Source organism: Corylus avellana, chromosome ca7, assembly GCF_901000735.1.
Source record: "Corylus avellana chromosome ca7, CavTom2PMs-1.0".
Taxonomy (NCBI): domain Eukaryota; kingdom Viridiplantae; phylum Streptophyta; class Magnoliopsida; order Fagales; family Betulaceae; genus Corylus; species Corylus avellana.
Genome location: NC_081547.1, coordinates 11,027,890 through 11,041,445, shown reverse-complemented (window position 1 = coordinate 11,041,445; position 13,556 = coordinate 11,027,890). Strand labels below are relative to the sequence as shown.

At 35.3% G+C, this 13,556-nt stretch overlaps 1 protein-coding gene across 1 annotated transcript; it reads right to left on the bottom strand.

Annotated features, from left to right (window-relative positions):
• Positions 1-3,954: 3,954 nt before the first annotated feature.
• Positions 3,955-10,313, bottom strand: LOC132188744 (uncharacterized; the record flags this gene model as incomplete). The annotated part of the gene is given in 12 exon segments (XM_059603278.1): positions 3,955-4,412; positions 4,709-4,816; positions 5,313-5,387; positions 5,834-6,004; positions 6,216-6,316; positions 6,613-6,690; positions 8,073-8,229; positions 8,776-9,045; positions 9,489-9,605; positions 9,710-9,799; positions 9,872-10,084; positions 10,164-10,313. Coding segments are annotated over 12 exon segments (1,860 nt in total), but the record flags the coding sequence as incomplete, so codon positions are not given.
• Positions 10,314-13,556: the final 3,243 nt, after the last annotated feature.

The following is a 13,556-nucleotide window of genomic DNA, read 5'->3' as shown; positions in this document are numbered from 1 at the left end:
CCACCCCATATTATTAAATTAAAATTAATTTTTTATTAATTTATTTTATATTTATTTTTTAAAATATATATAATATTTTTTTATATGGGACACGTGGCGAGATTTAGACCGTTGGATGAAATCCAACGTTCAAATTAACAAAAAAACCCATCAGCAATTCCCAGCTATTGCTGGGGATCCTGATCCCTTCTTCCCATGGAATTCCTAGGTCTAGTTTTTTTTTTTTTTAGTGTTTGATAAAAAAAAAAATTATTTAATTTGAGTTAAAAAAAAAAAAAAAGGAAATGTGGGTTTTTGTGTAATGTTGGTTCAATTCCAATTAAAGCATATGTATAGTTACCAAATTAAGGAATTTGAATAATTATTGAGAAAACCTTGTATCAGGATCATCCTGATAACACCCATTTTACAGCCTCCAATCAATAACCGACACATAAGTAAAAACATAAAAAGTGCACAAAAATAAGTTGAACCAAAATACACTAAATTTTAGGGTGATAAAATCCCTAAAGGGTTAACCTTCTACTTTTAGGTTTTAGTTTTGAATTCAAAAACGAGTTTTGAGGCATTAGAAACCAGTTTTAAGGCATTAAAAAGGATTTTGGAGCATTAGAAATGAGTTTTGAAGCATTAGAAACGGGTTTTGAAGCATGTCACAACCAGCGGGGTTTGAGGTGTTCACCACTGGCCTGGGTCTTGCAGGCTACACGTTTTTCTTGTTCTCTGATTTGGTGTGAATGTTCTCACTTTTATTTTTTGTATTTTTCTTAAATTGATGATGTGTCACATAGTAATTAGATGTTGTAAAAAGGGTGTTATCAGGATGAACCTGATAGTAGGGGCTCTCATAATTATTACATTCCACCCTTTGCCATTCTCAATAACTATTCATTTTCTTAACAAAATACTCCTCCTTCATCCCAAATGAAATCTAAGAGCATTCCTAACTATCTCACCAAATTTTATTTACTAAAATAACTAAAAGTACACATTCAGTTATTTTAACAACTCACCTTTTTATAGCACCTAGAGCAGCCTCATTACTTTAACAATTCACTTTCACTATTTTATTTAAATATTATTTTTCAAAGATTTGTTTATTCTTTCTCTAACTTTTATATTTTTAAATGTTTGTTAATGGTCTATTTTAAGAATATTTATCTTATTCTAATGGTAATGTTTTAAAAAATTTGTAATATTTCCTTCATTTTCTTAATTTTAATTCTATTGGACGGATTGTTGGTTTATTTCCACTCCCATATCAATTATGGAAAGTTTTTTTTTTTTTTTTTCTTTTTTTTTTTTTTTTAAAAAGGAATTTTTCATCTTTACTATCATTCAGCAGTAATAATATTTAATGCAATTATATGGCATAATATATACTTTGATTTCATTGAAGAGGGAGAGAGAAGAAAAGAGAAGGGAGGGAGGCTACGGAGAAAATGGAAAGAAAAAGAAAAAAAAATGAGAGAAATGAAAAGTAAAAAAGAAGAGAGAGAAAATATTTTTTTTTAATGAATAGGTGAGTAAATAATAAATTTTAGGAGAAACTTCACAAAGGACCTCCAAACTTTTACCCGTTTTGAAATACCCCTCCTGAACTTCAAAATCTCTCAATTTAGTCCCCTGAACTTTCAATTGCTCTCAATTTGAACCCTTATGTTAATTTTAGCCGTTAAAAATTAAAAAAAAGACCAAAATATTCCTGATTTTTGTTTTTTTTTGTTTTTAAATAAAAAAACGTTTTAGAAGTTAAAATTTTATACAAAAGTCAGGGGTATAAACGTCATGTAACGTTTAAAATCTGATGAAGGAGTCCAAATTGAAAGCAATTGAAAGTTCAAGAGACTAAATTGAGAGATTGAAGTTCAGGGAGGGTATTTTAAATCGGGTGAAAGTTTGGGGGTCCTTAGTGAAGCTTTCTCTAAATTTTAAGTTTGGTAAATACTGTTTCCCTCACTACTTTTTTTTTGTTAAAGTGGTGAGTCTAAAAAGTGTACATTTAAGCCATTTTAATTAAATTGCCTCATCAAAATAACAAAAAATTAGATTTGGTGAGGCTGTTAGGGCTGGCAAAACGGGTAATCGGGTAGACCCGATTAGGACCCGTTAAGACCCGCGACCCGATTACCCGAAACACGAACATGACCCGTTTAGCTAAACGGGTTAGCGGGTCTGACACGATTATAACACGGAAAATATTCGGGTAACCCGACACGACCCGCTTAACCCGTTTAGCATAACCGGGTCATATCGAGTAGACACGACCTGACCCGACTCGTGAGCTAAACAGGTAACATGACCCGACCCGACCCGACCAGTTAAAAAAAAAAACCTTAATCAAAATTGAGAAAAATAATTTAATAAAGGGATCTCTTAGGCCAAAGGACTAGTCAAATTTATCATAACTATCCAAGAAGAATAAAAAGTTTTAAAAGAGAATGTTTAAATATATAAATAATGATTTAAAAGATAATGTTTTAATATATAGACCCACATAGAAAAAGTAACGGAAAAACAAGGAATAGGCCAGTGAAGTGAAGACTGTGAAGTCGTGAAGTGAAGAGTGAAATGAAGCCGTGAGTAGGGCTGGTAAGTGAGAGAAGCGGCTCGCGAGCAAGCTCGGGCTCGGCTCGCATAAGCTCGGCTTGTGCTCGACTCGAATATTAAATGAAGCACTTCATGAACACAAATCCTAGCTCGAATATTAAACGAAGCAATCTCGGCTCGACTCGGCTAAGCTCGTGAACAGCTCGTATAAGCTCGAGTGTGTGTATATATATATATATATAAACTAACTAATACATAATTAATTATAAATCTCATAATTATTAAAACCTTAAAATTGCATTTATATTTAAGCGTTAGAGAATGGAAAATTCTACACCCTTCGTGATCAAAGAGAGAGAGAGCAATCATTAAAAAAACCTCGATTCAATTAAAGCATATCCAAACGAAAGGAAGAAGAATCAAGCAGAAACTATTGAGGGAGATTGCGAAAGGCATAAACTATTGAAGAATCAAACAGACCCAAACACTATCACTACCTGTCTGGTGAGTGAGAGTGAGAGAGTGGGAAATGAGAGTTTAGGTGAAAGATCCGTTGTGACTGGTGAAGGGGATTGAGAGAGAAACGTTAAAAAAATATTTTTTTGTAGGGGGCATTGTCCTAATGCAGTTTGAATGCAACATGTTAACTTGTCCCACATTGTTAAGAAAACATCAATCTCTAACTTTGCTTATCTATAAAAGGATGCATATCCTCTCTCTTTGAAACCAAATGCCTTGCTGTATTGACTCAGGCTCCATACTCGACTAGTCAGGCTAAGGAAATACTCATATGCAAACTAACTTCTTAAGCCGTTTAAGAGTACTTGAAGTTAAAAAAAAAAATTTAAAACAAAAACATTAAATATAAGAGCCAGCTCGCGAGCTGGCTCGGCTAGACTTATTATTAGCTCGAGCTCGATTTTTTTTGGCTCGCCCTTAAGCTCGACTCGAGCTCGAGCTCGAGTAAAATTTAAACGAGCAAAGCCTGAACAAGGGAAGCTCGCTCAAGCTCGGCTCGTTTACACCCCTAGCCGTGAGTGAGTCGATAAGTGTTAGGGTTAACTTAGTTAGAACTTAGACATAGGTTTTTTATTTTTTATTTTTTAAAAAAATTTTAAAAATTAAATGGGTCTGGCGGGTGATTGACCTGCTAGACCCGATTGACCCGTCAGACCAGCCAGACCCATTTATTAAACACCCGCCAGACACGAATTTAATCGTGTCTTAATCGGATAAACCCGATTAAGACCCAAACCCGATAAGCCCAAACTTAATACCTGTTAACTTCGTGTCGTATTCGTGTCGGGTTTGCGGGTCGTGTCAAAATTGCCGGCCCTAGGCTGTAAGGATAGCCTTGAGGTAAAGTTATCCTAAGTTTTGGGTCAACGAAATACACATCCAATAAAAAAAAAAGAATATCAATTGATCATTAGATGACAACACTTACACTGCCCATATAAAACATTCTCGTACACAATAACTTATATCGTACATTTTTGTTTTGACGACCTTTACATATTTCATTACATACATTAACAGAGCTCATAACAGCAATTCAGACACTCAAAACAAGCAAGGGCAGTGCAGATCTGTGTGAAGATAATTGCACATTGGTCATTCACATATGTACAAGACTGGATGAAGCACATGCAACAGCAGCGGTCAAGCAATCGACCACAACAGTTGGAAGCAGCCTTAAGCAACAGATCTGCAGGATCAGGTGGCTTGTCCTCTTCAGCTCCTATTGGAATATTCTTTGCCGTTGCAGCCAAGTTACCAAATCCCAGGCCTAGTTTTCCCAGGAATATAATCTTCTGGCCCTCCGACTCCACCTTCTTCAGCAGTTTTAGTTTGTTGTATACCTTTTCAATGGAATTTAAGGAAATTAGTAATTTGAGCATGCTTTTAGCATACGGTAACTCAATTTCTTGTGGAATATTGTTTAAATTTCTCCAAAATCATTGTGTCACCATAGTTTGTCCTGTCTGTCAGAAATGTTATGCTTTAAAAGACCGTGCACATAGAACCACTAAGAGCATTAAAAACTAATTCATGTGAAAGATCAAGAAAAATGGCAATCTACTATCTGCTTGCTACTGACAGGGGACATGTAGGAGTAGGTAGTAATGTTTATGGAGAACATCAAGCAAATGCATACCTGTTGTATCAAAATCGGTTCAGGTGCTTTCTCCCCTTTATTAGTCTGAGCCAAAACCATGCGAGTGTACTCACATGGAACCCCAGTTTGTATGCTCATTTTGGCAACCTAAAAGAAATAGATGGGGAAATTATTATTAATGACTCTAAAATAAATAAATAAATCAGGATTACAGCAAGAAAGAATAGCAATTATTCTTCTCCATATTATTGACATTTCAATATCTAAGACAAGGCCATAACATCATCATCCATCCATGTCAACAAGTCTAATGGTCATAAAGTTAAACCAGCCTTGAAAAAAAGTTCCTCATATAGTTGAAATAATCACCCCATGGCTCATATAACTTCTTAGGAGGGCCTTTGAATTACATCGAATATACAATGATCACACCTAACCGCTGGAAATTTGTCTTAAACAAATTTTCACCTCTCTCAAACACTGCCTCAATGGCAACACTTATTCCTCTTTTCTGTTTATGGATCTTTTGTCGTTTACTATCATATTGAGAGCTGAAATCAAACAATATTCAGGTATGAAATTGAGTTCAGCTATGTTATTTTTTTCCGACTAATGCAATCTGTAGACAGTTGGGACAACTAACCCTCTCCTCCGGTTCTTTAGTTCCCAGCAACCATGCACAAGCTGTGAGTATATCAATATGCCGCCTTGCAAGTACCTGCTGAAAACATTAATAATGAGAAGTGCAGAAGTAGCCAAAAAAGTCAATGTGTGCATTTTCATGCTGCCAACGTTCCGTCTCCAACATAACACCATTCTTCACTCAGAGGATGGGAGTAATAGAATTAAATTTAACCAATGACAGTTCAGAGTTACTTTAGAAACTAGGTGAATGGTATCATTTTATTGGACATCTATGCTGGTCTAAAGCCTAAATAGCTAAAAAAAGGTGATCTAGGCTTCTAGCTGAGGGATTTTAATTTCACCTTGCTAGCAACAAACTCATAAGAAACCCTTTCATTTTTTTTTGTTCACTTTTCCAGTTATCATTGGCTAGTAACTATGATTGAGCAAAATTAATTATAAATCAAAACTAATTTGTCACAGACTCACAAAGATAAGTGGTAATGTCAGTTATAATAACCCCAGAGGTCAAAACATTACTCTGTCAAGCGGCACATCCTTAGCTCTTTGCACTTTCAATTCTATTGTGAAATTGCTCATATCTGCCAAGGTACCACTAATTTTGACAGAGTCTGGAAAGTTTCCATCATATCTGCCTGACACAATCAATGGACTTCCAGATGAAAGGTCTGGAATATGAGACGGAAACAACTGCAATGAGGAATAGGAAGGATTACAATATGTCACTCTGCAGTCAAAGATATAGTAACAAGAAAATGAAGGTTTCCTCCAAGCAAGAAATTATAACATACATGATCTCTGAGTAAAAGAGACACATAATATTTAGAAACCTCAAAAGATGAGCAGAATAGTTCAATCCAGGATGAGCGGGAAGAAAGATTTCCAGTTAGGACTAGCGTACCTCAAGTGAATCAAGATGTTCTAAAGCATCCACCTTTATGTTGGCAAAAATGACTGACGAAGCACACGTGAATAATCTTTGTATTTGGAAATCAATTGTACCTGGCCAAAGAAAAAACATTCATAGAAGTTCTTATAGTGGCACCACTGGAATATTTGGGACAAGAAAATTTAATGATTAGTCTGCCAGTTTTTTTCTCACTAGACTACCAGCTTATGACGAGGTAATTTCAGGTTTTATAACAATAGTCACAAGTGCATTGCAGTTAATCACAGTTTTAGTGCAGAGTGCATAAGTGCTGCTAAAATTCAATGTTACAATGATAGTTGTGATGGTAGTGATAAAACTCACTTGTTATAACAAATGGTAATAACTGTAGTATTAATGAAAAACTGACCTGCATCATAAGCAGCAAGATAGTGACCCCTCCCAATGTGTGCTAGCATTTGCAGGAAGTAATGGTTGCAAAATGAACCTAGAGAAGTATTCCGCTCATCAATTATTTACAATATTTGAACAGATTAGGAAAACTGCAAGGTTCATCACATAATTAAACATGGATGGGTAACAAGCAAAACAAACTCATGGATTGGTAGAAAGTTGTGAAGCATGACAAGGAACCAGATGAGAAAAAGATTAGTTAAAACAATTGGCCTATGCACAGTGAAGACAAACTATTTACTGCACCAATGCAGAATGAAAAAAGTTCAGATTAAAGGTGATGCAGAGATTGAAGGACCAGTAGCATATGGGTCAGAGGGAAAAACATATTGCCAAAGGTTTAATGTAGAGAAGGCAATTCCAAATAGTTTGGACTGGAAATGAGTTGAGTAGATTGTTGAATATGGAAACTTCCGACGATATGCTACTTCGATTCTCCATGATTTGATTCCTATTATTTCTGATTGTAATCTGCTATGAATACCTTTCCATAATAGGTTGTATTTCTTTTCTGTAAACCTATGTAAGCATTAGAAGAACTATGGTAGAATAAAACAGTTTGCTTCTTCTGCTAAACCACTCTCCTTATTCCAACTTCGTATCAGCAGGGTTAGAACATTTGCAACCAATCAAGAAAAACTCCAGAAACTGTCGTGTACGGTCCCTGATGTTAGCCATACAGATGCTGACCTCAGTATAGAGCCAAGCCTCTATCGTTGTACAACTGGCAACCGGAGCTTGAAACGCAACTAGTGAATGACGTTCAAGCATAGGAGATCTGAGCCGTGTAACTGGCAAACGGTGAAGATTTGGTGAGACGAGCAGTGCATTTTTTTTGTTGAATCGACCGTAAAGTATAGTCTCGTTTAGTTCTTCATCAGTTTTCTGGAGATTATTTTAGGACTATCAACATTTTTCAGTGGTGGCAATGTGATCTCCGGTAGCGGCCCACGGAGTCTGCAATCGGGGAGCAAACTGACACATTGCCTTCAACCTTGTATTCCATGAGAGGACTAAACACATTGAAGTAGATTGCCATTTCGTTCGAGATAAGATACTGAGCGGAGATATAGCCACACTGTTTGTGAAGTCTGAGGACCAACTTGTCGATATTTTCACATGGGCATTATTATGCAGGAGTTGATTAGAGGCATTATGCAGGGCTTATATGACATAGATGCTCCTGCTTGAGAGGGAGTGTTAGAATGCTTAGTATATGTTGTATTCATCTAAAAAGAATCCTCTCCCTACCAGCTGTCATGCTCATAATATTCTCCAATCATTGTAAGTAATTCTCCTATATATGTGGAATGAATTGAGGACTGCACAGTAAAAAGAATATACAGCCCTTCTTGATTCACATCTTCACTTTTCTTTTTCATTAACAAAGTGAAACACCAAAGCCAAAATCCTTACCTATGCCAAAAGTACATATGCGGGGACAAATTGATTGCCCGCTTCCAAGGTAGCCTTTCATACTATTGCAAATCTCCTTTTCATCTTCAACAGAACCATCAGTAATGAGGAAAATGAGTGGAATTGAATCAGTAGTCTCGGCCAACAACTTCATTGCCTAAATAAAGCAGATCAAGGTCAAAATTTTGTATCACATGCTAATATCAACAGAGAAAGGAAGAGTGGTTAATTAGAAATTATATGTAAAGTAGGCCATAAATGAATAAAATCATAGGGTATTATTTTCATCCAAACCATCAAAAACCTGGAGAACATCTTGCTTAAAGGACAAAACTTTTTTAACCACTAAACGATGCAAAATGGCTATGTGCTTATGGGTGAAGCAAAACCCCTCTCACAGATGCATCTACACATGCAGCGAGGTCGGAAAAGCAGTAAATAAACAAAATAGGGCTGCACTAGTCATCTACTTGTTCCATAACATATGATTTATTATAGAAAATGGATCATGGAAGTAAGCAGGGTACAAAAGAAACTTGATGGCTTCTTTGAGTTTCCTACTTAGCTTTTCTCTTTTTAGATACAATTAGGTAACATGAAAACAGATGAAATCTAAATTAAAGAAAAATGTTTGACCTTAACAAGCATAATAATTGGAGTACATTTGATCCGTAACTTGGGACATATTAAAAAATAAATTCACCTGATTTAGGGGAAGCAAAATGTTTGTACCACCGTTTGCAATTAATCTTTCACCGACCCAGTCTGTAGCATCTGAGATTGCTTCCTTGGTTGCCAGCTTCATTGATGGTGAGAATAAGAGTAGCTCCCCATTAAAAGCTACTATGTTAAAAGCATCTTTAGGGTTGAGCTTGGAGAGTGATGCCACTAGTGCAATCTTTGCATTCTCAAGAGGGTCTCCCGACATGCTGCCACTTATATCAATAAGAAATACCACTTCCTTTCTGAAAACCTATCAAATTCACTAAAATTAATGGAGTGAAAATTACCATGATGCATTTAAAAGTTGAGTAAAAAAAAATTAACAGCACAAAAAATGTGTGGAGCTTGGGGTTCTTGAGGACCACCTACTCGCAGGGAAAAGAAGGGTGGCCAGCATTCCATTAAAGGCCATTAACCAGTGTTCCATTTCCAAAAAAATGTCCATCCTCTAATTTTCTAGTTGACTTGTTTCCCTCTAATTTAAAAGACATATGTGGTCCTTTACTCTGTCCTTGTTGATGCAATCATAAGTACCTATCGCATTGATAAGTTAAACTAAGCAAAGAAAAACTAGCATTTTTACCATCATTTATTGTAAGGTGAGAAGCCAAGAAAACACATTCCCATTAATGCAGATATTTTTAAAATTAAAAAACGTGAGAAATAGAAGGTAGTAGGTTAATGCTAACAAACCTTCCTACTCTGGATATTTCCAGGGAAAAGATAGAAGCAAAACATTTCTCTTTGATCAAAATCGCGCAGAAATGGAGATTGCAAGAGCACACCACCAAAGAAGTCAGTTGAATTAACCTGTAAAAACATTAGCCCATATAAGATAACCCTTCAGGCATTCTTGCATACATGGTGTTCCCAAAATGCTCAGTTACAAAACAACTAATAATTCAAGGTCTTACAGTGTATGAGAAAGTGAAGTCTGCATTCGACCATGCTGGTACTTCAGCTTCATATACGAAACTTACTTTACTAGCTTGACGTGTTTGTTCCTGGAAGGTCACAAAAAGCAAGGTTCTTTATGCGTATTTAGAGGCTGAACAAAATTTATAACAAAGAGATACCTTTAGAGGGTGGCTGGTACTTTTGTATATAATTTCTCTGCCAGTACCAGAGTTCACTTTCAACAAAATCTTTTCTCTTTTGGAATTTGTCTTTCCAACAGGATTGACATAAGCTGGAAAACTAAAAGGTACATTGATGCCAAACTTGCCATCATGATATGACAATTTCTGAGACCAACTGATCTTAATTGAGAGAGTGGAGCCTCCATCAACCTAAAAGATAATAAACATAGAAATTACAGAGAATTGAAAAACAAATTCTAAATCATTGGATGCACTAAATAATAATAACCTGCGGAACTTTTAAAGTGTAGATCTGGCATTTGAGAAAGCGTCCCTCAGCTTTGATCACTTTCTCCATGTCTATTGTATCTTCCATTGTGATGAGCTGAGTGCTATAGGATCTTCCGCTAACATCAACCTCGACACCTAGAAGTGAACCCTGTTAGCCACATCATGACTACTTCTTGAGAACTTAAGATAACTTGCTTCAAATTCTAAAGGAAAAGGCCAATCTGCATGGATCTCAAACATGTTATAGCATGCAATCAATTTATGTTTTATCCAATGAAGTGAGTCAAAGATATATATCTGAAAGCCCTTCATAAACAAAGTCAAGCTGATCATTCGCTTTTTATCAAACATTCTTCTCGAGGAACGGTAATGGCTCCTTTTGTGTATGTGATTGTAGATGATATTGTAGTGTGACTAAAAATGATAATGATATATGAAACTTATAAAATGGGTTAATTGCCTTTTTTATTTCCCTATTAACTACCACTCATTTATAAGTTGCCCCCATGATCTAATACATGTCACACTCAACAACATTGAACTACTATTTTGTTAAAAAAAAAAAAACCCATGTCTGTCATTACGAAATCTCGTTAAATCAAGCAGAATACACATTTTTTAGATGTTAACCTCGATAAAGAACGAAAATACCCTTGAATTAAAAAATTAGAAAAACCAAAAAAATACTAAAATTTTAAAAACTAAATTAAAAATTTCAAAATTAGGAATTAAATAAAAATATTAAAACTTTAAAAATCTTAAACTTATTTTTTTAAAATAAAATAAAATAAAGAACAAGGCATGGTTGTCGAACCGCCCCCAAGTGAGTCACCCCTAAGATTTATTTATTTTTCTTGTTGGTGGCTATTTTTTAAACTTATTTATTTATTGAAATTTTTAATTAATGGGTATTTATGTAAATTTAGTTTCTAGAGTTTGGGTACTTTCATCATTTTTTGTTTTTGTTTTGTTTTGTTTTGTTTTTTTTTTTTTTAACAATTTAGACTAACAAATGGAGGTTTTCGTAACAAAATGGTAGTTTAATGCAATTGTGTGACATGTGAAATCACGTGGTATTTCATGGGAGAAAAGGGTAATAATTAACCCTAAAAAATTCTATTGCAAATGAATTTGAAATAAAAGACTAGGACAATTTAAAATATTTTCAAAGGCATTGAGGCAGGGAGATCGAAGCATGATATATTCATCTCCCAACAGAAATATGTCCATGATCTTCTCAAGGAGATAGGGATGCTCGGATGTAAAGCTATTGATAATGCAATGGAGGTGAATGTTAAGTTGGGTGAAAGTAGTAAAGAGTCATCTCGTGGGAAAAAAAATGTAGATATCAGCATTACATGGTAAGTAGACTTATTTCTCTCACACTCGTTCCGACATCGCATATGTTGTTAGTGTGGTAAGTTAATTTATGCATTTGCCGCGTAAGTCTCATATGGAGGCAGTCAAGTTGATATCCTGACAAAATGAGTGTCAAGTAGCATCTTTCATGCATGCAAGCTGGGTATGCAAGATATCTTTGTCTCATCTTGATGCCTCAACTTGAGAAGGAGTGTAAATGTGTTATTATTGTATGTTATTTTATTATTAAGGATAAATGCAAAATTAGTCTATGAGGTTGACCTAAATTATAAATCACTCATTGTGGTATAAAAAATAATTTATAGGTCACTATAGTTGGCCTAAATTACAAATTATTCTCTGTGGTATAAAAAATAATTTATAGATCCTCAAGGTAGGCCAAAATAACAGTTTGTTATCTGAAATCAATTTATAGATCCGTTTGTTTGTCCTTATTTTATGGGGCTATTGATGCAGGAGGAATTTTAGAAAATTGTTATTTTAATTATGCATGTGTGTTTTAGTTTTCCTTTTTCAATAAGGATTGGGTTTTTTCTTTTCTATTAGGATTTGTTTTCCTTTTCCTATTAGGATTTGTTTTCCTTTTCCAATTAGGTTTGTTTTTCCTTTTCCTTGTTAGTTTAGGAGGTGCCTAGCCTATATAAAGGCATCTAGTCTTTGTTGTTTTTCAATTCAGTTTATACTATCAATTAAATTTAAGTCTTTCAGAATTATTTCTCTGTTTGCTTATTTGGGGCACTTAGGGATTTTCTCTTCCCTACTTGTTATTTTCTCTCTTCCTGAATTCTCTTTTCTATCTTCAAATCTTAGTTTCTGCTGCTTTTATACGCTGTCAGAACAATCCTAGTTCTGCCCGGCGTCAGTTGGTATCAGAGCTTAGCGTCTTCTTGGGATGAATTTTTTTCATTAGTTTTTCATGACTAGTGGTCGTGGTCGACGTGGACAGGTTCCGAAGGAGGAAGTCCCTTACCATGAGCGCAGTATACAAGACGTGATGATTGAAGATTTGCAGAGGCAGGTTGCGGAGTTAACCCAGCGTCTAGCGGCGCAAAACTTGGAGATGTATTGCGATATTGACGGTCGCAATTCAAAATCCAATTTCGAGAACCCGTATCACAAGCCTGTTCTATTTCGGGAACAGCGTGTTTGGGATGAACGACATGGAGACTTAGACTTTGGAATTAAGTTTGTTGATGAAGAGTTTCAATATGAGGAAGATGTTGAAGATCCTTCTCAATGTTTCGTGGATTGGAATTCTCCACCAACTTATGATACATATGTCGACGATGAAGATCTTATTGAGGTGGAGGAAAATTTTATTTTCAATGAGGAAGAAATAGTTGATCCTTTTTGGGAGATTTATATGCCGCATGAATGGGAGAAGATAAATGAATACCGTGTGAAGATTGAATTATCTCAATATGATATGAAGAATTTTCAAACTACCATTCGTAGTCATGTTGTGATGGGTTGTAAATTGTTTCTCTTCCGGTATCAAGTTGCATTGATGTTGAGAAGTACAGGATGGAAGGGATTAATTGGACATCCAAAAGATAGAGGAAAAGATGATTTGAACTCGAGGGCAAGTTCTTTCCAACCTGGAGAGACTGATGCAGGAGGAATTTTAGAAAATTGTTATTTTAATTATGCATGTGTGTTTTAGTTTTCCTTTTTCAATAAGGATTGGGTTTTTCCTTTTCTATTAGGATTTGTTTTCCTTTTCCTATTAGGATTTGTTTTCCTTTTCCAATTAGGTTTGCTTTTCCTTTTCCTTGTTAGTTTAGGAGGTGCCTAGCCTATATAAAGGCATCTAGTCTTTGTTGTTTTTCAATCCAGTTTATACTATCAATTAAATTTAAGTCTTTCAGAGTTATTTCTCTGTTTGCTTATTTGGGGCACTTAGGGATTTTCTCTTCCCTACTTGTTATTTTCTCTCTTCCTGAATTCCCTTTTCTATCTTCAAATCTTAGTTTCTGCTGCTTTTATACGCTGTCAGAACAATCCTAGTTTT